At 35.5% G+C, this 25,850-nt stretch overlaps 1 protein-coding gene across 1 annotated transcript; it reads right to left on the bottom strand.

The window, feature by feature from the left end:
• Positions 1–18,950: 18,950 nt before the first annotated feature.
• On the bottom strand, positions 18,951–25,621 carry LOC144443270 (stabilizer of axonemal microtubules 2-like). The gene is made up of 4 exons (XM_078132704.1): positions 25,424–25,621; positions 23,289–23,468; positions 21,622–21,824; positions 18,951–20,953 (listed from the first exon to the last, which is right to left on the bottom strand). The coding sequence occupies exons 1-4, from the start codon at positions 25,459–25,461 to the stop codon at positions 19,962–19,964; spliced, it is 1,413 nt and encodes a 470-aa protein (XP_077988830.1). The 5' UTR covers positions 25,462–25,621; the 3' UTR covers positions 18,951–19,961.
• Between the last annotated feature and the right edge of the window lie 229 nt (positions 25,622–25,850).

Raw genomic sequence — 25,850 nt, 5'->3', positions numbered from 1 at the left:
GAATTTGGGAATGATTCAAGTACTTCACGAACTACTGATTCGAATCTAATCTCTACAACTTTGGATCCTAGTGTTGTAAAAAGTCCACTTGAGTATGGTTTAAATGGTATTAAAGCTGTTATCTGTCATCAGCCTTATGCAGGAAAAAATGTACAAACAAAAAAGGGCAAACAGAAAGGAAAGAGCAGCAGTACTTTTGTGAGAGTACTTGCTGGTCTTGTTATAGCAAATTTTTCAAAACCAATGCATTACAACTCTAACATTAGTGCTTTTCAGAAAAAATTAAATTAAATTAATGCATAGTGATTTTATGTTTTTTGATAAACATAATTAATTAAAAGAAAAACTGAATTAAAATTATCCTCAAACTGGTCACCCAAGACTTAAAGTTTAGTGGCACTAAATATTCATTTTGTATTTTGCCATGAGTCAGTTGCTTTTAGTTGTCCAACTTCCAAGCTATCTGTACAACTTAAGCATCAAAGTTTTGCAAAGTTTCAAAATGTTGGGGTTTTTTGGGGTTTTTTTGCTTTCTTTTAGATATAACTAAATCCAGTTTAAAATGCGTGAATTGTCACTTTTATGAACAAAAATTTGACTTGCATGGTCACTTTTTTACTTGGTCCGAAAAGTCATGAAATAAAGTTTGACAACTTTCACACTTAAAAAAACAGAACAATGATAAATCGTAAATGACCTACATGAATAACGTCACCATCAACTGTAAATGAAAGAAAATCATGTAAAATAATGGTTAACCTACCGAGTGTTTCATGATCGGCAGTTGAAATGTTGAAATCTCTAAAAGGACTATGGGAAGACTTTCACTCCAGTAAATGCAACAAAGTAGCCACACATCATCAATAATTAAGAAAAATCAATCATCTTACAAGAGACAAATTACAATGAACAATTACCGTTAGCTCCTTACAGCCACTTCAGAATGAACGCAAAAACAAACAAAAAACAACAACACCAACTTCTTCATTTTGCATTCAGAACCTGTTTCATAAAAGACGCATGAACGTTTCGAGAGCAAAAGATGACTGAAAATGGGTGCTCATGGGCAAAAAACATCTTGTACCAAAAACAGAAAGTTTAGAAAGTAAACTGTCCCTTGTGAGTTTAATCTCCAAACAAAAGTTTACTAATCTCCAAGTAAAGAGATAAAACCAAATAGGCGCTGAAAACATTTGTGTTCGCTAAGCCCTTAATCACCGCAAAGATGATAGGGAAGGGAAACTTACCATACCAACTTGAATCTGCAGTGGTCCCTGACAAAAATGATGAGTGAACCAACCAAATATCGTTGGAACTTGTGGACGGAATAATAACTCATCCCTCATTGGTTATTTCAAGTTAAGAATGTCCAACGAGTGAAACTTCTTTTAAAAGCACGCCGAACACATTGTGTGGAAAGACGCTCTCATTCAAATAGACTGAAGTGTATGAATGAAAACTGAGTACATGCTACATTGCATCTATTAAACATTAAAATGACATTAATTTGGGTACTGGGCCGCGAGTAATCTTATTTCCTGTTGCCAAGGAATTAAAAATTGCAGACTGTAGAATTCTAAAAAAATCTTCACTTTATGAAAATTCAGCTTGGTTTCAGTTAGCATCAACACTTGGCGAGTACTTGCTATTGAGATTGTATACATACAATTGGTATACAGAGACCCACTATGGTAGGACAACTCGTTATCTCATTAACTCTATGTAGGGGGAGAGGGCAGTTATCTGTGAACAATACCACCCCGTATGTATAATTGTTGGGCTTCAACTATGGTCTGAAAGCAAGGTGCGGAGGTTAGAGTCACTTGAACAATCTTTAATCCGTTAATGGGCTATTCATCTGACAATACCAATCCAAAACACTGCGTTTAGCTGCTTGAACCAAAAAGATTGTAGTGCCCTTCATGGACCTGTATTGGCACAGTAACAATGAGATTGCCTCTTGCCAAGGGCTATAACTGCCTATTTGACTTACTCGATGACACTCTGGTGTGTAAACCGTTCTAATTAGTCAAAGATGAAACCAATGAACCTTTCACACTTGAAAACAATTACCATAAATACAACATGTGGTGGTCGTCTTTCTAATGTCAAACTGTTTTGACAAGCGGTGTTACATTCTCCTGAACCAGTAGGAAAAAGAATACCACCGCTACTCCTATAAAACCACTATCACAAATCATTCACAATCTAATTACTCTCTTAGTTTGACATTTATTAAAATCCAACACGTAAAAAAGATAATAACTGTTTTTCTTTATTGTCTTAGAAAGATAGAGTTCTTTTGAATTTTAAAAAAAAAGGTTAATGAAAGTACATGTACTTGAATTTTTTCCATTAACTTATTCTCGCAAACCAGAGCTGCTATTTCATCTGCGACACTGCGAAATAACAACTTGGACGGTGCCGTAAAAGAGGGCATGGTTTACGATGATGTATTAACTGTGAACTGTACTGTGAAGCAATGTGGACTTGATATACTTAGAAGCATCAACTGTTGGTACTTTCTTTCTCTTTAGAGACATCTCAAGTGTAAAGTGGACTTGATATCCTTAGAAGCATTGACTGTTGGTACTTTCTTTCTCATCCAATACATGTACTTCTAGTACAAATTGGCCTTGGTATAGCATCGACTTTTGGTCATTTCTTTCTCTGCAGTACATTTGAACTTGATATTGCATCAACTCTTGGTATATCTTCATTTTTCTCATTCCAACACCTCTAGTACAATTAGAGTCAGACTTGATGTAGCATCAACTGCAGGTATCTTATTTTGCTTTGAGACCCTCAAATACAAATTGGACTTGATATAATTATACACCTTTGACAATCATATAATTGTACACCTTTCACAATGACACCAATACACCTCCCCAACACTCACTGATCTACTGAAATTGCTGGCATTTTGTCAAGTTCAGTTTAACAATATATCAGCTAACAGAACTATTTGATCTCATTTTCAATTTGAATTACAGACTCAACAGAAAGGTTCTCTAGACTTGTTCAAGCAAGCCAACAGAACTGAATGAACAACTTGGAAGAAAAAACTGGAAAAAAAGGCTTTCTAGGCTTACCGTATTACCAAAAGTAAACCCAGAATTTGAACAAATTTGAAGGCTAAGACTGCCTTTGAACTTATTAGAATACATGTGATTTCTGTCTGTCTGTCTGTCTGTTTGTTTGTTTGTTCGTCTGTCTGTTTGTTTGTTTGTCTGTCTGTCAGTTTGTTTGTTTGTTTGTTTGTTTGTTTGTTTGTTTGTTTGTTTGTGTATGTGTCTGCATGTGTGTGAGTGATGGAGGGCAGTTAAAGTGGCACAAGCTGAGTTTATAAATACAAACAGTTTGACTACAATGGAAATATGTATAATATAAAAACAATAATTAAACTTTACCAGTATCATGTTCACATTGATGCCTGCCTTCGATGACTCTGATCTGAAATCATATTCTGGCATTGTTAGCACTCTTGACAGCATAATATTAACAGCAATTTCCTTAGTAAACATACATGTACAACATATTCTGTCATCAAAGCCTTTATGTGCAGTATTGCTAAATACTTGGTTAGAATTCTATCAATAGCAAGTGATAGTTAACTATGTTTCACTGAATACAACACAACAGGTATGTTCTAAGATACAGCAAACATTACACCTCAAAAATGTAGAAATTCAGCTTGTGCTCCTTTAAAGGCATATCCCAAAAATGTACATGTACCAATTTTACATCTGCGCATCCCTACCTAAGGCATCAACTTTTCATCCTAAAGTATATGCTACAGTTGTTACCAAGAAATTGACTTTTAAACTAAATCAGGTAAATTGTATAAGAATTGCGTACATTCTGAATAGGGATTTTTGTGTCCATTTAGCATCTATGTAGACTGTAAGATACGTCATGCAGTTCCGCCCTCACCAGCCTCCTCTCACTTGGGAGGGTTGACTGATGTGTGAGGGCGCCTTGTCACGGTGTACCTTACAGATTAGCATCTATGTTGTGAACCAAGGTTAAATGGCACAAGCCTTCAACCTTGGGAAGGCAACTCTGAGGACAGGTACACAAAGTCAATACCTGGCATGAAAAGTTGGTTGTTTTTTTACATTTGGGTGAAAAGGAAAGTTTGCATATTTTTTAAATGCTATCTCTTCATATACAGTTTAAAATCATGATTCAATTCAAGTGTTTGCTATTTTTGAATGCATCTATGATCATATTTCATATTTGCCTACAAGGACTACCTAATTCCATATCTTATATACTAATGCCCATAATGTATATCAATCATTCTTTCAATCAGTCATTCTCTTGATGATATTTTCAACATGAATCATGATATTCATGTTAAATGTCATTGGAGAGTGCCTTTCTGACATCGCAATTCCGAATAAAAACAGACAAAATGGAGACCAATCTCCACCGACGATGTTACCATATATAACCGCAAAAATGGGATATCTTTCAAAACAGGGAAATTTTGACTAAACTATCCATTCCCAAAAAATACCATGTTGACATATGATAATAATACACTAATTCCGTTAATAAATGTATTAAAAAAACTGCACAGGTCTATTACGCAAGTCATTCATATCAACTGTAGACTATGTTACTTACACTTTACAGGATAACATTGCATAGAATGGAAGTTAGTGTTGTGGTCAACCTGACAGTTTTAGTTACACACACATTCACGATTCTTTGAAACTTTGAAAAAAATTGATCAACTCGACAACCAATGTGTCACTGTATTGCTATAATTATGAATAATATCTCAAAATCTGATGAAAGGATGACAAATTGTTTGTCACATTCCTTAAAAAAGCTTATGGAATATTTTTTTATTTATTACTAATTGTGTACACATATGTCATTGTAATATAACAATCCAAAATGCAAAGTACCCATGTACATAATACACCATAGAGGGCGCCCTACTGACTCCACTGCTCAGATTGCAATGTTGAGTGGAGTAGAACTTGGCAATAATATGATATAATCCAGTGTTGGTTTAACTTCAACATCAGATGTGCATACTGTATACTGCTGGTATTTTTTACATGTTGGATGTAGAATATGATGAACTCAGCACTCCAAAGGTTATCCTACAGTAACACTCCACAAGATCACTGTGTATGATGTCGACCGCGCAATGACTGACACAAGAAACTTTTTTTGTAAATGAGGTTGACCACATAGTATTAGTAGTACATCAAAATATAGTAATTTATCGTTGTCTTTATACCAACAAATTTCAAATTAAGTAAAATAGTGTAGTTCTGGCGCAGTCAAATTTTCATTTTTTTAGATTTCCTGACATGCATGAAAATAACATCCGTGGAGAAATATAAAAGTACTATAGCCTTGATATTAGGTTATTTGCCTTCACAGCACAGATACATCAGCACTCTGCTACACACTGCGCTGATTGTATCCTTGCCCTCAGACATATATACATGTAACCCAATATCAAAGCAATAATACATGAAAATCATATTTGATGAGTGGCAGTCATTTGAGGCATTGTCCAAAAATGTAAGAAATTCTAATGTTAGATCAACCAGGTTATCTAATCAAATTTGATGGTCATTATCCTCCAAGCTTGTTTTAAAACCTATCAGTACTGACTGACTATACTATACAATTACCGTACATTTCACAAGAAGAGAGTCACCTCGTAGTCTATATTTTATCTTTGCCATATGTTACTAGACCTTGACTAGACTGTCGAAAGTTGTCCTGATGTTTCTGTGATATATCTTTGAATATTTGTCATCCAACTTTTAACTTACCCTAATTTTAAGCTAGCTTAGTATCTTTGTTGATTGATCATGACCATGTCTTCTCAACAGTGCACTACTACATTAGGAAAACATTGAATACCCATTCACACAAACCAGAGTTATTATTTGAATTTGAATTTGAATTTGAATTAATGGGTAAGAACAAGCTATGCTTGATAAACCCCATGTCTATTACTCAGGTAACTGTCCAAGTTCGAATGTATTTCTACCACTACATTTCGAAATGTCGTAAAACAGGCCGTGGTTTGCGACGATGTGAATACCATACTTTAAGAACTAGAGAACAGGTGTAAATTCTTACTGCATTTTAAATCTACCCATGGTGTCAGTCTGTCCATAGACCCTCCACCCACTTGGTGGAGGGTCTATGGTCTGTCAGATGATGTCAGTAAGCATCTCAATGTGTTTGTGAATATTAATGACTTCCCTGGCACAATAGACAGGATCAGTCAATCACATTAGGAAACATTTCTCAATTGATCTAATTAATGAGTCCATTCACACAAAATCACAAAATCACAATAATAGAACCCCCAAAAATGTGTTAGTACCATGTCAGTGTGGGTACTCATTGGGGAGGGGGATTTGCATCTTTGCTTGTGGCGTTGTCTACTGCACTTTCACTTGCTAATTGCTCTTGAAAGCACAGTTGTAGAAAACACTGCGAGCACCCATGCAAATACCCCGAGTACACCACACTTGTATCATGGGGTTCTGTCACAGTACATCCTTCCTCCTGCCCCCCCCCCCACCCCCATCCCCACCCCCCAAGAAAAATCTAGGCTGTGTGAGAAATTATGTAGTTTAATAGACCCTAAAAATGTAGGGAATTCTTCCATAAAATTGTAACCAGTCATGTAAGAATGGTTGTATTTCTTTTGTATTTTCTTTTGTTAAACCAGTAAACTAACTCATTGTATTGTCAACCCCTTCATATTTGAGTGGTTGCATGCCAGAGTCGAGTAGGAGGGGGGCACAAGGTTTCACTAAGTAATCAGATAAATTTGTTGATAATTATATCATTATGACTCGGTGAAACAATGTTTGTCTTTGTTGTGTACTTTCCTACAAATGGAAGTCAGAATTGGATTTTGGACATGTGAGACATGCCTCAATGGCATTTTGATATCAAACCGTTACTGATTTTAATGAAACTATATGACTTGCGGAAATGTATCCAGGAATGTTTCAGGACTGTATTTTTCTGTTTTCTTACATCAAATAATTAGTAACTTGGCAAGTTTATGAAAAAAAACTACACACAGTACAGTACACCAACTTTAACGTGTGGGTTCAGTACGTCTGAAGATCTGTTGGAACATGGTTGGAATAAGACGTAATCGCCTTGTACAAATACTTGTTATTGTTCACAACACACATAACGTTACACTTAGAGCTGTACAGTTCTGATAACTTCTTGGCTCCGTCAAGCAATACGTGGTACGCCGTTGCCAATATATCACATTACTTCAGCTATTGATAATTTCAATATCAAACATTCTCGTCCGACTAGAGTATCAAGTTGTAAAACATAATAGTGGACAAGCGGCCATTCACAATTACAAAAAGAACCGCGGATAGTGATACATGAAATCCGATTTGTTTTGTATACCGTATGAATTGGCGACAGTCATGCATGTTTGGCACGGCACTGTTTCGACAAACGAATGTAAACATATACTGTCAAAAACACCAAATGTCACCCACAAGGTGAGAAAGGCATATTGGAAACGTTTCTGTGTTCTTCGTATGGAATTTTTTTTGCAAAAAATGTCACCTGAAGTATATTTGATTTATGATACTACTCGAAATTCACTTACCGGTGTCATGTTAGTGTCATGTTCGGACCTTGCACGACAAAATATCCGCGTTTCGCGGTCGCACTGATTTCAAAGATGGCGCTGTTTAGATTACTTGCATTCACGCATGCGTAATGTAATTACTTGTTCTTGCTCAGTCATATTGATCCGTGTACAGAAAGTGCTAGTACTTTGTAATATACACGGCTAACAGTGTTTACAGAATGTATTTTACGATGGCGTCCCTTTATATCTGTCCATCGTCGTTAATTTAGTGACAGACTTGTTTCTTTCAATGCATTAATTATCTCCCCATCTATCTATGTATCGGTGTCACCTATGCACATCATGCACCTCCTTGTGTGAATGTCTGTTCATGTCTGTCCTTCCGTCCGTCCGTCCGTCCGTCCGTCCATCCATCCATCCATCCATCTATCTATCTATCTAGACATCTATCTATCTACACAGGCAACTATAAACCGTTTTAAAGTTGCTTTCACAGTATGCCATTTTATTAGTGAGTGAGTGTGAAGCTCAAGTTGGGACTCTGATCAGATGTCAAACTCTGTGGAATCTAAATCGCTACTTTCCACGTTTTTTTTCACACGCATTATGCATTCTTTGTTATTTAATTTTGTTATTTCGTAAGAAGGAAAAGGGATACATGTAAAAACAAAGAGTACAAACAAAACACAAGACAAACAAACACATATCTGGATAATCTCCTACACGTCCAAATAAGATCAATATTAATATGCTTACCGAGTATATTCCTAGATGACACTGTTTGTTTTCCTACTTTATAATAAATCAATATAATAAAAGCCTTGACTCCAGTATATGTGGTAAGGTGATTGAATATTTGCATTTAAAAATTGATACAATTGATGGCAGGTAAGTTACATGTATTATGTATATTTAAACTAAACCAATCCTTAGCTGCATTCTAAAATAAAGCAACAAATCTACAATCCCAGAATAAATGATAATAATCTTCTTTAACTTCTTTACAAAGTGAACATACATGCATGACGTTAACTAAGTCGATGGCGTATTTTACGCCCTCACCCAAATATCAAGATTATGCTTTTGTCTTTCAAAAAACATTTACACCTTGTCGTTGAGGGCGTTCACAGCTACAGATAATATACGTCATGCGAAACACACGTATCCATCCCTGTCTGTCTGTCAGATCGTTGTGCATCGTTGCTGACCCCAAGTATCGTTATTATCTTTCAAGCCGTACTAGTGTATGCTGCGTTAGATGATTTTAAGCCAATAATTCTAAGATTAATTTATCTTTCTATTCCAAGCATTAGTAACATTAATGATTACACTCACAGACGTCACTGTCATGTCTTCAAGTTTAGACACTTTCTGTTACAATTGTCTCTAGATACCTACATTTTTCGTAAGTCCTTATTTCTGAAATGAGTTGGCACTTATTCATTTCAAAATTCTTTTGACAATTTTGTGAATGATTGATTGCAAGAACAACAATGTGCAAGTCTGATCTACTTCTTATCTCAAGAATGGCATAAACGTTCCAATTGTGACGCCACCATGGTTATATCTTCGAGGTGTAATATAAATTTTGTCGAAATTTATAAATGTCGTGTAAGTTTGATTTCAAACTGTTTGATCATAAAATTTGGAAATTGTTTGTAAAAAAAATTCGTGTGAAGTTACATAAATATATTGTATGCGAGTGGCCGTTTCATCTTGTTAACACCATCGACATGTGTGACCTGGTATAATATCAGCTTGGTGTAGTGTGTTAACTGTCGCTAATTTCTCTTCAGTAATGAAAGTATCTATTTAGATTACATAAATAATTTTACATTTCAATAATTAACACAAGGCACTACATTTTCATAATTATGTTTAGTCATACCTTTACAAAAAAGGTTTACTTTTGTAACAGCCAAATTCAGCAACGGAAATAAAGTGGTCGGGGTGCTGGATTATTTCCATTTTCCGTACTGTAAGTTTCTGTACTACATCTAAACACAGAAAACTAATACTGATTTTCTGAGACCTTAACCGCTACGAGTGTTGCTACATACGAACTAGCAGCTAGCTAAGGGAGCGATCTATAGTTCAATGTAGGATAAACACTAACACTAATTTTTTTAGTTATACACCAGAGCCCCACCTCTACCCGCTTCTAACTTAATTGGTCAAATTTGAGAATTGTTTCAGACGGCACAATTAATTTCAAATCAGTATTTAGTAGCATATAGTATTATGACTACAAAGCCAGTATGTAGTGAGAAAATACTCTTTTATTGATACTTGAATGTATTTTAGTGCCATGCATTTACAATAGCGAAAATTCTTCAAATCCATTTCTCGATTGTCATTTTTTTTAAAAGATTAAATATTTGTATTTGGGGGTATACGTACAAAACAGATTCCACTAAAAGTTAATCATTTTTGTCGGTTGCGAAATAAATTATTCAACCCCCACACCCCAAAAATAAAAAGAATTATGTTTTTATCCTACATTGAATTATTGATCTCGCCCCTGCGTTGAAATGAAAACAATGATAAAATTATTTGCAACATTGCAGTATCAAGAATTACTGAGCCAATGTTATCAGCGCTTTTCTCATTTCATGTAAAGTGCGTCTCAGAACTACACGTCTTAAATTAATACCAACTATTCTATGTTAATCTTGGAATTTCCGAAAAACGTTTTAAAAAATGTTCCAATATACTTGAAATATAATCATAAAAGTCAATAGAAGAACTCCAAAAAAGAGCTCGCTTACCTTCACTTTTACAAGAAAGTACGGAGACGTTGAACGATGTAACGTGTGACATTGAGGCGGGATATTCAAATACGACTCAACGGTTCAGTCCGTTCTTTTTCTTTTGCTTCAGGCAAACTTAGTATCGATCAAAGTAATACCTTCAGAAATAGCAGCACAAGTACCTGAAATATTTGTTTTATATTTTCTTCTTTACAAAATGAATCGATGACCAAACAGTCTTTTGATTGTTGGACTAAACATCAACAACTGCAAGTATTTTTCTAAAGCTAGTCGTCCTTAGAGAATACTAACTTACACATTATTTTGTATTGATTTATTCATACAACTAAATACAGACGCGTGAAATGATCAACATTTGACAGAAAACGTGTCTTTACCTGTAGATTGAGTTTGGGAGAAAATTTATAGACCACAAGCGCCTGTGAATCAGTCGCCCATTAATCATTATGGAGAAGAAATAGTATGTGGTCAAATTTCGACAATGTGATTCTTAACGAAATTTTGATGGCTGGCACAAAATATCAAATTTTGAAGAACGAAAAAACTTTACTATGTTTCATGGCTTTAATCTAATAGTCACGGCAGGTTATAGGTATTGGGTGAAGACGCTTAATTTACGCGCTCGTTTTTGTTTCAATATACGTGGACAAAAATGTACAAACATGTAACAAGAAAGTTACAGATGACTAGCGGTACCATGGTTTAAACACATTCAGACTATTCATCTATCTCGTGTAAATCACTCTATTCGATGATAATAGCTCATTTGTCTAATGATGTCAGTGTTCACATTACCAGTATGTCAGTTTCATTTAGTTATTCAATTTCCTCTTCTTGTGTTTTCCTGTTTCCTGAACTTTTAGTTCATCGATACTTTTCTCACTGGCTTGTTCGTTTCTTTTGAATTTGCAAATCCTACCATTGGATGTCTTCTATAGGGTGGGATTACATTAGTGATGCCTATTTTCTATACAGCGAAATACCGACAAATACGGACTTAATCAAGCGAAAGGGCCAAATCTTTTACACTAATCCCAATATTGATTATATTGCATGATGCGTACATCAAAAAGTCACTTTTACGACCAAATTTTTAGCGTCACTTCTACATAAAACTCACGATCGTGCATGGCGATACATGCACGGACATCTGACAACAAAATCAACACGTAATCGACACATGATTGTCCCTACATGGCACGGGGTGGCAATAATTTACACAAGGCTTCTGTTCGATTCATGAAATTTGAAAACCCGCTCTCGGCGTTCTGTCTTTTCATGACAATAGAACTGCCTTTATAACGTTTTCAGTACAGACCACTTCAACTAAAGTTACATAGAAAAGGTCGCGAATGGTGGTTTTGACTATTAATTAGCTGTGCTCCTTTGAGAAATAAGTGGTAATACGTTATTTATCTAGAGAGTGCATCGATCCGTGAAATCAACGATATTGACTACCGTATACCGCCACCCTGGCTGTCAACGACTAATATATACATCATCAGAAACGTACGTTGAGTAAACTTTCAACGAATTCTTGGCGAACTTGAGTCAAATTCTTACTTTATTGTAACCATAATTAGAACATTGTCATTTGATTATTTAATTCTGTGAAAGGGTAACAAAACGACTTCCCGGTATTCATCAATAAAGACTGTCTGACACTTCCAAGGCAACCCAAAGAACGGTTGACAGAGTAAATGTTAATCTTGTCTGAAGTGCATGGAAATGAACTGAGGTGCTAGACGTGACAATAACTTGGGGGAAATGTGTGAAGTGTTCCTTTCAATTTAAGAACGTTACTCAGTTAAAACATTGGATCGCCCATTGACATAAATATAATAGCTTTAAGAGGCGAAAGTTGGTCTAGTTTCTGCAGCAATGCAATGTCGATGACGAGTACTTAAATTGTTTTGCCAAGCTGGCATGCAACCAAGGACCACGGGTTTGTTATGATAGACCAGTTTGAACCGTCTCTCAAACGATATCTTTCTAAATGGCGGATAAAATAAGAGTTTATAACGTTATTTGTGAACCATAACGAAGTGTCGTCATCGTACAGACTACGTCGGTCTTCAAATCGACGATGAATTTGACGGCCACGCTGTTTGAAATCGGGCCCGGGAGTGTCCGTAATGCAAGGAAAGAACATTGAGACGTAACAGTACAGTGAGATCTGAGAAACATACTAAAACGGATGGACAAGACTACATTCCGGCGAACTGATTTTTTGCAGTTCTTCAAGTAATGTCAAGCACACTGAGATTCAGGGAGTTGTGACTTTAACCTCTGACCACTATTCAGTGGTCTGAGCTTTAACATAACAGCAGAACATCACCCTCGAAAAAGTTAACGAGTAAACCGTGACTTCGCTGTTTGAGAAAACATTCCATGGACTAAATTGTGAATATTATCAGGCCATGCCAGAACAGGGGGAATTCAGTGGAGGAAAAGACACGGCAACTCTGACCCGATCTTTACATGTCAATCTTCGAGAACAGATGGATTTATTAACGCCATCGGCGGATAACGTCCACCAGTCAGTTTTCGATGGATATATGTACTGATACAATAGAGCTGTACGATTTCCAAGGCGTCAAAGAAGGTAATATCATGTTTTTAAATAAAAAGTTTGTTAGATGTATATTTCGTGGTCATTTAAAGCTCAGACAATTATAGAAAATAGTGGACCGAGTTTAAAGTGGAAGGCTATGTTTTTTTCCTTCCAAAGTGACACCATTATTCACTACAAGTTCAAATTCCCATTTGAGTTCAAGTACACATGGGGTTACGATCGAGGCGTTACCTCCATCGAATTCATACAAGTAAACCACATCTTACAAAGTCAAAGCACGATTTCGTATATATGTAGCCTATATTAGACAACCGACAATTGTGAATAACGGTAAAGATCAGTAAAGTATGCATACACTAAAATGATCACAACGGCTGAAGTTGACAACTCTCGCTCGTTTGTGAAAGTAGAACTAATTTTAGCAAATAAACAATTCAGTTTCATATACCACTGATTAACACCAATAACAGTACTTAACTTACCTGTTTGCTTATACATGGACCGTATTCTTGATGGTTGTCATGAACTTCTGACAACGCTCACGTTTGCACTATAAATACTTTGGCTAGTTATTTTTCTCCGAAGATGACCAAAACCGAAGAAACGTCCCTCCCGATAAGTCGAAGTCACCCGGAATCTTCGATTTGATGGACATGGAAACGTAGCCCTGCCTACTTTGCTTAGGACTTGGCACGGATAGACAGTGTGGAGTATACCTGTAATTATATACGTATATTGTCAAATGCGAAGAATAAATCACCTAAACACGGATAACAAAACCAGGAACAACATTTGCCTTGTTATAGTTGGATACTGCCAATCAACGACAATCGGTTTTTGACTGTGTAATTTATATCCATGGTAACAAACTGATTTCGCGGTTCTTGCTAACCGTTCTGGAATTTGAATTAGTACAAATAATGTAGCCGGTTAATGAAATCATGCCTATTGTGCACCAGAAATGACAAACTATTCCCTTGGGCTATGTGAGCGGAAAGATAGAAAAAGGCTAATGAAAAAAAGTATAATTTTGTTGTTTATTTAGCCAGGGTGTGTTTAATCGAAAAAGGTGCGAAAAAGACGTATTAAAAACAGTATTTTTGATGTTCTATTTGGCTAAAGGCTTTCCAAATTTGTTGGCCTATCGCTATTTTGTTGCTATGAATAAAATCGGTGTCGACCTGTATAATGCCATCACCGTCAAGTCTTTTCTGCAATTTATGGTTCACTTGCCATAGACTTTAATTTGAAATCTGTCACTGTTATGATGTCATGTTTTAAATGTTCAAGTTTTATTCAGAAATGGGTCCATATTTGATAAGGTGCAGCTCAGACCACCAGGGGGGGGGGGTCTGAGGGTACAAGTAGAGTATACGAGTGATTGAACTGAGTTCAAAACTCAGGGAATCGAAAATCAAATTTTCAGTTAGAATTGTTATTGTTAGAAAATACCGTGAGTAACCTAGAGGCATTGGATCATGTGTAACGCACCATGGGAAAGTTATTCACAATTCTATTCACCGTCCAATTACATCTCAAAAGATGGATTATTCCGACAAAGAAACGAAACCCCCGTCCGCAAGGAAGAACTGTGGCTTCATATTGAATTAGTAAAATAGAATTTTGAATTGAGGTTTAAGGGAATATTGAAATCTTGTTTTTCTTTTTGTCACTTATTTGAAAATCAAACCTACTTTTGTATAGGTATGGATAGAGGAGGTGAAAGTTTGTCACTGAAAATATGCTATGTAACGTTGGGCCACTATTTGTGTCAGTTGACGGTGATGGTGTTCGTAGCTGTCCCGGGTGGCAGTGTTTATGCTGTCCGTGACACGACTACTGAAAGTGAAAGAGGCGCGTATTTCCTAGCTCAATCGTCAATGATACGATGCTCAAAGCTGTGCAGCTATCTAATTATCATTAAAAATGAAAAACATATCTGCTTTGATTGTTCATATGCTAGATTTCGTTGAGATTGTAATGACGAATTCAAACTTGGAGTTCAAATATTCATTGAAGAGGTCAACTTGAAGTCACTGTACAGGCTGAGGTCATTTCGGCAATCTCAAACTTTGAAAGTATACACGTATCATATACCTCTTGCAATAATTCTATCCAAAAGAATGACGTATAGTTACCCGCCTTAACTTGTTGAAATATAAAGCATGTGCCGCTGATATATATGAAAGCATGGCATCGACACAATTGTTCACATTATGTTAAGAAATGGCACAAATGGGCTTGTACTGTTGTCTGTGTTTATGAAAACATGATTGCAGTCAGAATTTGTTGGATGATGTAGACTAGAATAACTCATTACGAATGACACCCATTCGTGTATAGTAGGAAATGAACACGTATAAGTGATGAATTGGTGTGATTTTCAAGCGACTGACACTGTGTGTAAGTTTTTCTTGTCACAACACAACAAAACAAAACAAGATGGCGGCGATGCTTTTGAGTTCGTTAGAGGTTTCTTTTTATTCAACTTTGCTGAGGTATCTTAAATAGTTTTGAGATTCGACAGCTGAAATCCTAACCCTATAACAAGTTCACAGAAGAGTAATAAACATTTAAGACATCGTCTGATACATCCTTTGAACCCTCGGGTTAAAGTTTTGTTAGTTTTCGATTAGAAGGCCGGGCAGAGACTGATCAAGTTAAAACTATGATGGTGTGCAGGCAGCCACATGTCATTTTTCAATCGTTCGTTCTTTTGACCTTTTTTTATTCCCTATGTATTTCAACACATTTTATGATTATCAACCCTTGAAAGTCATTAAGTATATATTTACAATTCATATATTGTCTTAATATATACTGAATATACCTACAGATTGAAATCAACTGCATTACTGAAATCGGACACGTGATACATAAATAAGGTGTAAGAGGAGAAGCCATCTTGTTAAACCCAAGCAACTTTTAAGATACCAGTATATGCATGTTTATAATTTTTAAAGCTATCAAGTGTACATCAGGATACAAAGGTGTTAGTACTGCTGGAAGAACGAATCTCATAAAAGTGTCGAGTTTCCGATGATTTATGATGATGGAGGTGGTTACAGGTTTTTTGTTTATTTAGCAATATTGGCTGCATCTGTGTGGTGCCATGGATTGACATTTAGTAATTTCGCATTTTCGTATTGTGCTAGGATTTCCCAAAATGTTCAAACCAATCACTCATTACAATATGGTAATTGAACAATTGTATAATGACACAAACCGTGCCATAATGGTCCATACTAGCGATATCTATTTTAGTAAATCCATTCAATATATGTATACATATAGGCGCCTACATATACATGTATATTCCATTGTTAGAACAACTACTAAACATCAGGCAGTATAAATTACAACAGTCGAGTTCGGACCAAAAATAAGTACGATTGCCCAAATTCATCCTGATCGTTATGGAAGAGATAAAGTAAAAACAATCTTACCTTTAATAAGGCAACATGTCGCCGTCATAATTTGCCCAACTTATTCTTAGACGAAGAACGGTTTAGAATATACTTGCATGTCGTCGACGCCCTTGCAAAAAGTCGTGAGCTCTTACGATTCGCAAACATCGGTATTAAATGTATCAACTTTGCTTGTTGGATGTCACGTTGTATTTCCATATTATCGCAAATTACACTAACCATTCGATTTCCTTAATGGAATTCCTTGAACTTAATTTGCTTGGTATGGGATGTAAATTAAGTATTCATCGTGTCAGTTTACGAGGTTAATACCCAAAAGGAGCAATTTGATTGGACAGTAGGAACAAGAGGTTGGGTTTACGATAATGAGCGAAGATGATCGAAGTTGGCCGATCTAAAAGATAATTTAAAACTGAAAAGAGCCATGAAAAAATGGTTATTAATGTTGACGCATTTTATTTTAATATGGATGCGATTTTCGTTACAGAACAATTGTAGCATTGGAGTGAGCAAATACAGGAAAGAAAATTTCTAAATAATATCCAATGAAAGTTTATTGATGGATTCTGGGACTTTATAAAAGCTATAATACATGTAAAACCAATGTCCGGAAGGAAGACATTGGAAGGTCTACCTCTTCTGCAACGAGACACCGTAAATAAATGCTAACACTATAGTATTTGATGACCTTTACTCCATAAAAACAAAAGCATTGGTATGCGGACGGGACTGATAGAGGGCGCTATACACAATCTGTGGTGTGTTGTTGACAAAGCAATAAACAAATACAGAATCAACAACAAACAATACACACACATACACATACCCAGAAATACCAGTGCCATATCATGCAACATATACAAGAACTATGTACATGTTTGTAATAATAATAATAATAATAATAATAATAATAATAATAATAATGTTGACATTCGTGTTAGTTTTTATGGCAGTGCATTCCCAAAGGTAGGGACCTATACTAGCACAATGACCTTTTAATTATTCCTCAACTCCCTTGGAAGTATAAACCAACTCATTGAAGTCATAGTAAATGCATGGGATTGTAGCATTTGCATAGCAACCCCTATCATATCAGGTTCCCAGTTGTAAAGCTGGATTAACATACATACATACATACATACATACATACATACATACATACATACATACATACATACATACATACATACATACATACATACATACATACATACATACATACATACATACATACATACATACATACATACATACATACATACATACATACAGATACATACATACATACATACATACATAGATACATACATACATAGATACATACATACATAGATACATACATACATACATACATACATACATACATACATACATACATACATACATACATACATACATACATACATACATACATACATACATACATACATACATACATACATACATACATACATACATACCTACAAAGACACAAACATACATACATACATACATACATACATACATACATACATACATACATACATACATACATACATACATACATACATACATACATACATACATACATACATGCATACATGCATGCATGCATGCATGCATGCATGCATGCATGCATGCATACATACATACATACATACATACATACATACATACATACATACATACATACATAGATACATACATACATACATGTCAAAAATGTGGTTTTCTATATATAGGTTCAACTGTACGTCGTCTTGGTGATCGTTTCGTGGAACATCTCCGTTTGACCAGACAAAAGAATCGTAACTATCCCGTATCTATGCATTTTATTACAAACGATCATAATGTATCAGATATGTCCATTTCAGGAATTTGTAAGGTTTCTGGTGATGAGAAAGCTTTGAGGTTGAAGGAAGAAGAAATCATTTTCCGTCTTGGAACGCTGGAACCCCTTGGAATTAATAGATTATTCTCGTCTTTCTCAATCTAATTATCATGATTTATTGGGTATTTTTTTAAATTTCAGGCGTATTCTATTGGGTTCTATTAGGTGCGTGCGAATTTAAGAACTTATCCCACGTATAACCGTTTATTTATATCACGCGCGGTTTTGTTCCATTATATTTAGAAATGTTCGGGTTTTCACCTGGCATTTCTCTGTCTCGCCAATTTTTCCTTTGAAAAAGAATATTTATTCGAAACGTCGGATTTAACAGCTATATATACAGACTGGTTTATTAGTTCCTTATGCATTTCTACATACATACATACATACATACATACATACATACATACATACATACATACATACATACACACACACACATACACACACACTCATTCATACATACATACATACATACATACATACATACATACATACATACATACAAACACACAAACAAACAAACACAAACACACACACACACACACACATACATACATACATACATACATACATACATACATACATACATACATACATACATACATACATACATACATACATACATACAGGAAATGACAAATCAGTGTTATATAAAGTTTAATGTATTTAATGTTTTTCTATATAGACATATTAACAGAGTCACATGACATCGCAAAGAGTTGTGTGTATTTCAGCTGACTTACAAAAAAAACCATTGATTGATGACTGATTAACGAAGATGAGATGGAATTTGAATTACTGAAACAACACGATAACCAACGAAATAGAAATTGAGGGCAAATAATCTTAAAATGTGTACATACTTGACTAAAACTGAATTCTGTCCAAATTGAGACAAGACGTTGACGGACACGGAAAGAACACTTAGGTAGTGAGAAATAACAACAAAGACACAAAAGTCTATGTTACTTTTTTTTATAAAAACAACGGTATTATATGTATACATCTATACTCATCTTAGCGTACACAAAATATTTACAGAAATCTTTGATATACTAAAAAAATGCCTAATTTTTTTTATTCTGATTTACATCGTATTTACATTTTCCACATCAGAAGCAATTCAAAAATTTTAAAAATAGCTTGATACTATGATAAAAAGTGAAATTTGTTTAAAAATGTTTCTTGAAATAGTTTTACTACCATATAGAACTACATGTTTTTTGTACAGTTTTATACAAGCACACCTCTTCAGATTATGAGGGTCATTTAATTGCCTGTATAAATAAATGACTGATTACTGAGGTTAGTATTGTGTTTTGGCATCTTAAGATTATTTTAAGATGATCTCTGTAAAGATAAAACGACTACCCTTTATGAAAAGGTGGTTTGCACTGTTTTCTTAACATTAAAATTGATCAGTATTTGCTTATTATTTATGTGGCCACCAACCAATGAGCATCAATCTTTCTAAACTGGCATGACATTTACCAATCAGCATCTATCTTTATAAACTGGTATGTTAATGAATATCTACCAAACATAGTGGGGATATTTCTCTTAGATGAGATTTTTGAAAAAGGGAGAAACTTTTTTCTGTTTCTATTTCAATTCTGATTTTTAGGGGCGTGACTCGATCATATTCATTTACATTAACAAGTCTCTTTATTTTGGTTTATCTTTTTTTTTATGCCAGTTGAGCTGTTTCCATGGAAATTGGTTGCTGTGGTGGTGTTAGAACCCTTTCAACATAGCCATTTTTGCCCCATATTTCATGCCCTCTTGCATCTAACTCTGAAAATTTGAATCCAGATCTACCTAAATCGACAGCCGGACAGATGTCAGTTTCCTTAGGTATATATTCACTCTTATACATAGTACGGTCATCAAATGGAGTATTACTAAGCTGTGCCCCTCTATCAGGTGCAAAACTTCTTGGTGGTGGGGCTGCCTTAGGAATGTAGTGCATCTGATAATTTGACATACCCTCAAATGGAACATTTGGCTTTTCATATGGTTTTCTAGAAGGATCACCTCGCATCGTTGGTTTCGAGTCCCAGGGACGGAAATCGGTTTTGTAGTTGGTACGATCATCAAATGGGCCGCTCTCCTTTTTCCCTCGTGATGGAGGTCTTGCAGCTTTGGTTGGATGAACCTGATGGGCTGGAAAGTCTCTCCTGAAGGTCGTTAACGTATCCATATCACCTTGTGGAGCAACCCATTCTTCTGGTGCATGCACTTGAGGAGGGCGTACATCATAAGGTCTATAGTCTCGTCGAAATGTTGTACCGTCATCAAATGGCTGATCGGAATGTAATGCAGCTTGGTTAGGCTTGAAACTATCAGCTCTTGGGGCCTGTTTTTCTGTAAAGTCACGTTTGTGTGTGGTGAGTCCATCAAAACGGTTAGGATTCTGTCGGTAGTTATCTGGGGTACGGACAAAACGCGGTTGCTGTGGATGGGGTACGTATGCAAGACGATGTGATGTGCGGTCATCAAATGGAACATCAGATTGTGCTGCAGTTTGATTGGGCTTCATACTCCTTGTCATTGGTACTTGTTTTGGTTGAAAGTCTCTCTGAAAAGTAGTTGAACCTTCAAATGGTGCAGTTGGTGGTCGGTAGACATGACTTCCTTTCGCTAGGTCTCTGGCAGGCAAGTCCCATTTACGGTAATCAGCTGAGGAAAGAAAGAACAGACCATTAAATTCCTGACAATCATGTCAACATGAAGGTTTACACATACTTAAAAGCTTGTAGTTTTGTGCTAGGTGCATCGTAAATATTTGTCTTTTATTTTTAACTTTGTAGACTGATTCTTAAGTCTATTGTTACTTGCATCACTAGAATTGACTCTTCTTTTCTCTCGGTCTCTTTATCTAGATTAACATATTTTCATGAGGTGATTTGGTTGTTGTATAAATTTGACTAAATTCTTTCTTTTAAAAAAAGTACACAAGTGAACATCTTTAGAAGCAACACCAAAGTGTAGTATTACAAAAGTCACTGAGTGTTAGGTCCACACCAATGTATACACTATCACAACATACAATGTTTTGACAAAAAAAATGAATATTTTAAACCCATTTACTGTTGCCATTTCCAAAAGATAACTCATTTGAATATCATTACAATGTGTACAACAGAAACATTTATGAATTCCGTTTTTTTTCAGCATTTTTTTTTACAGGGAGGGGATGTAGTAAAGCATTATACATAATGGCATATTCTATTCAAGGCATTTCTTTGTGTTATACCCCTCATATCTGCAAGAATGTCTACTATATAACTATTTCCAAGGTGGTGGATGTCTTACAACCATGATTATACTTCTGGGATATAACTTACTTTTATATGTGGGATCAGCTTCAAATTTACCCAATGGAACTTTCCTGGTTTGAAGGTGTTTAGTACTTTGAACTGGAGCGGCACGTTTTCCGGGATAATCCTTGGTGTAAGAAGTCATCATGTCCATATCACCAGCCACTGGTGTGTACTCCTCACCTTGGTGGACATACGGACGCTCATATGGATAGGGTACAAAGTCTTTCCTGGAAATAATTAAGATAAATATGATTAAAACCATGATAAATAGTCTGAAAAAATAATGTAAATACTTCTACTCACAGAGTCCCAATTTTACTAGAAAACATGCTAAAAAATTTATGACTTTGCACCAAGATTTTTTATGCATCTTTTAAAAAAATTAAAATCAGTACAAAATCATAATATTCAATTCATTGAAAAATTGATCTGTTTTCTGGTATGGTGAGTGTGACATCATACCTTCACTCTATCACCATGGCAACAGAATAATATAAAAAATCTGGCACACTTACAATGCAAAATCAACAGGCTACGAAAAAAAAAAATTGGATCCAAAATAATTAATTTTCCATGAAGAGATCAATTTTTGTATTATTCGCATTCAAAAATAATTTGTCAATAACCCTTTGTGGTCACTGAAGTTAATTCAATATGTGAAATTTCTTCTCAGTGGCTTATTCATGTGGAAACCGTTTTGAGAGTATTTATCATATCTATAGCAACAAATACATTGAACAACACAACAGTCTGATGGAGTCCATCTGCATGCCGAGAGTCGTTAAATTCTAAACATGTCATTGTACAAAGACACTGTGTCACAGGTCATTTCACTTCAGTAAAAGACAAGGTGACATATTTCAATGTTAGTGACTGACTCCACCTCCTTTTGTATTGTTCGGTTTTTTTCCAGTCAATGTATCTGTGAACCAAGCAACAATACCTTAACAACATACTTCAAAGAAAACAACCAGACTGGAATAAGACCACTGTACAGTTTTTTAATTTTTTTGACACACTTAAATATATGTAACTACAGTCTTATAGAAATACTATTTTGTATCGGATTCAGCTACTTTTTTTTTTTTAAATTAAATTTTTACTTTCCCCAGACTGCTCATAATTTTTTTTCTCTGGGAATATAATTTAAATGAGAAGTCAGAGACAGACTTTGCTCATCACCCTCATGGGTGATTAAATACATTTCCTGATAGATAGATAGAGTGATAAGATTAATCTGATCGTCCATTATCACAGGTTGAATTGCCCTCACTTAGACTGTAAGATATGATATGTCGTGACACCCTACATCAGGTGAAGTGGGACCTGAAAGGGTAGCACGACATACCATACCTTTCAGACTACAGTCCTTAATTATGATCCAATACATTTCCTGATATATCAGCGTTTTTGTTAAGGGGTGCAAAGTAGGTAAAATTTACCTGAGTTCTCCAGTTATTCACTGGGATTCCCAAACAGAGTTGTATGTGGTAGATTCTATGGTAAACTACTGCACTTTTACCCCTTTCCCCTTTTCTGTTACCATGATTCCTCAACATAAGCAAATTACCACTGTATATGGAGTGTTGACACTTATTCATTCATGCATTTTCAAGTCTCAAAAGTTGTATTGTTTTGAGTCATCCAGTATGGTCAAAGCTCTTGGCAGAACAGACTAAAAAATCACTTACTTGTGAGTGGTGACTCCAGCCATGGGACCAACACCTTTGATCATTTCTTCCCTAGGTTTAAAGTTATCCCTCCTGCCTGCACTGGGATATCCTTTGTACTTGTTGGCATATTCAGATAAATGGCAGGGACCAAAGCCCTTTTGAATAGTACCTTGTGGCTTGTGTGGGCATCGATGACGCCTGTGACAAAAACAGAAGAGAAAATGTTACAAAAACTGAAGCTAAGTAAGAGTACAGAATGTAAAATGAAAAATTATGAATTTTCAGAACTTGTCTGATTTGTATGCAAAGCAATATTGATATATTTGAATGGAATTACTTATTGTAAGATTTTCAAATTCATGAGTCAGTCGGGGGGAGGGGGTTGAACAAATAAATGTTGATATAAAAAATAACACAAGTACATTTCTCAAAGTCTGCAATTTTGTGTTAATCATACACGAGATGTTACAAACTTTAGTGAAATTTTCTCTAAAATTTTGCTAGACAGGTGACTGTCTGGGGAAGGGAAGGATTTCCTGCTCATGACAAATGCACAAAAATAAGGTTGGCAAGGTTATAATCCGAACTTTAATATGACAATGTTCAATGAGGTGAAAGGTTAAATACTGTCACAAGATATTACTAGGTGATGATAACATGTAAGCATTACAGCTTTATATTCAGTTAATTCCAAATCAAATAAATCAACTCCTACAGAACAACCTCAACTTGTATTTGATAAGAAAATCCCACTTCAACCTTTTGTTTGACATTTTTCATCATCTCCTCACAAACCAATACCAGAAGATCGGGGATTTCAATGAATTAACATAAAACTTTATTTGTTTTATTTTTGAGTAACCAAACTATTAATGGACACATTCTCTTTACACTAGGATAAAACGTTCCACTTTTTAATTGTATTGATAGGTTGTCATAGCGACAGCTTGTTACATTTGAACCCCTTTATGGCAGGTAAAGTATCCTGAATGGACCTCACTTCAAATCTTAAATTGTTTATTTTGTCAATATGAAGTAGTGACCTGGCTGACATCTCATTGAAAATAAGAACCAATTAAGTGTGAGCAGCCACCTGGTTATTAAGCTACCTAATATTCAAATACTATTTCTCAAGACATACAGTATACCCAAGGTTAATGGGTTTTTTTTACTGTTTTGTACACACAGATTGATGAATTTTTAAAGCCACAGACTGGTGTATTATTTACTGTGTCTCATTAGATTTCTGTCATCTAATTTAATGAGCCATTGTCCTGACAATGAGAACTGTGATTTCAGTAATCTAAGCGTGGTGCATTCAATTTTATGGATCGTTAAAGGATAAAATTAATTTCCCAACAAAATGAATTCTTCAACTCTGACAGAGCAGCCAGGTGTCCATTAATTAAGATTCCAACCACCCATACCAACAGAAGTGTCTCGGAGGTCTGTTTTACAATGTGTTTCTTTCATTGTTTTTTAAACAGTAAATTTAGAAATACTCTTTCACCAGACATGATAATGAGTCCCTTCAAAATTACATCACACTGTGTGTTTAAGTAAGGAGTTGAGCCGGACCTTTAGGCACTCTTTTAACTGTTAACGTGTATGTCATATATTCAATGTTGACAAGTATGGCAACAATAGCGATATAACACTCGCTCACCCTATGTAACCGTTTGGTTCTCACTTATGTCAAATTTTAGTGGGGAAAATTATACACTATTTTTAATGGGTTTTGTGTGTGTTAATTTAGTATGTTGGGGTATATTTGTACAATGTATCTAGATCTATCAGTTTCACCGTTGCTTTGCTACACATAACGATTAAATGTCCTTGCTACAAACATTATCGATCGCCACTGATCTTAACTAGGATAAGTATGCAAAACGTCCTCGGTGAAGGGGACGGACCAACAGTCTAGCTCAGTAGTTGTGTAAAATCTTTGACTTGCATAATTAGAAAGGTACATTAAATTATGATCGAACCGACCCTTTTCTGATACTTCGGATACAATGTATTTTGATCTGTAATCGTCGATATTAGGACGCTATATACCCAGGACGCTATGCTTAGGGAATGAAATACCTTCGCAACGTGAACACAAGGACAGTTATCATACACCATAGACAATACGGAAGATCTGTACTTACCCACACGTGCATATTTCACAGATACACCTCTTCGTCATTATTGCTTCCCAGAGTTGAATTTCACAGCTCTGGTTGTTGGCTTACGATGATTTTAAACCGAAAATTACTCGGTGATAATCCCTGCAGAAGGCTTCGAGTTGTGTACCAGTGTTGATGGGTGTTTAATGGCTTCGGTGTCGCGTTAGTTTGTTTCGTGCTTGTTGTTGCCACGTCAACGAGCTGAATAGCAAGCTATTGAATATTTATGACACATTTCCAAGGGCGAGGCAAACAACAAAGCCTTCACTGTATTTGATTGGCTGTTTTATAATTGATGGGCATGAGGTCATGACAAGGTCAATAATTACCGCCATCAACGATTCCTTTACAGAGAATTTCAAGGTGCGAGACAAAGTGCGAGACACCCAAAGTAGCAAGCCGGAAGTTG

This window comes from Glandiceps talaboti, chromosome 12, assembly GCF_964340395.1.
Source record: "Glandiceps talaboti chromosome 12, keGlaTala1.1, whole genome shotgun sequence".
Classification (NCBI taxonomy): domain Eukaryota; kingdom Metazoa; phylum Hemichordata; class Enteropneusta; family Spengelidae; genus Glandiceps; species Glandiceps talaboti.
Note: the sequence above shows the minus strand (reverse complement) of the source record. Positions and strands in the feature narration are given on the sequence as shown.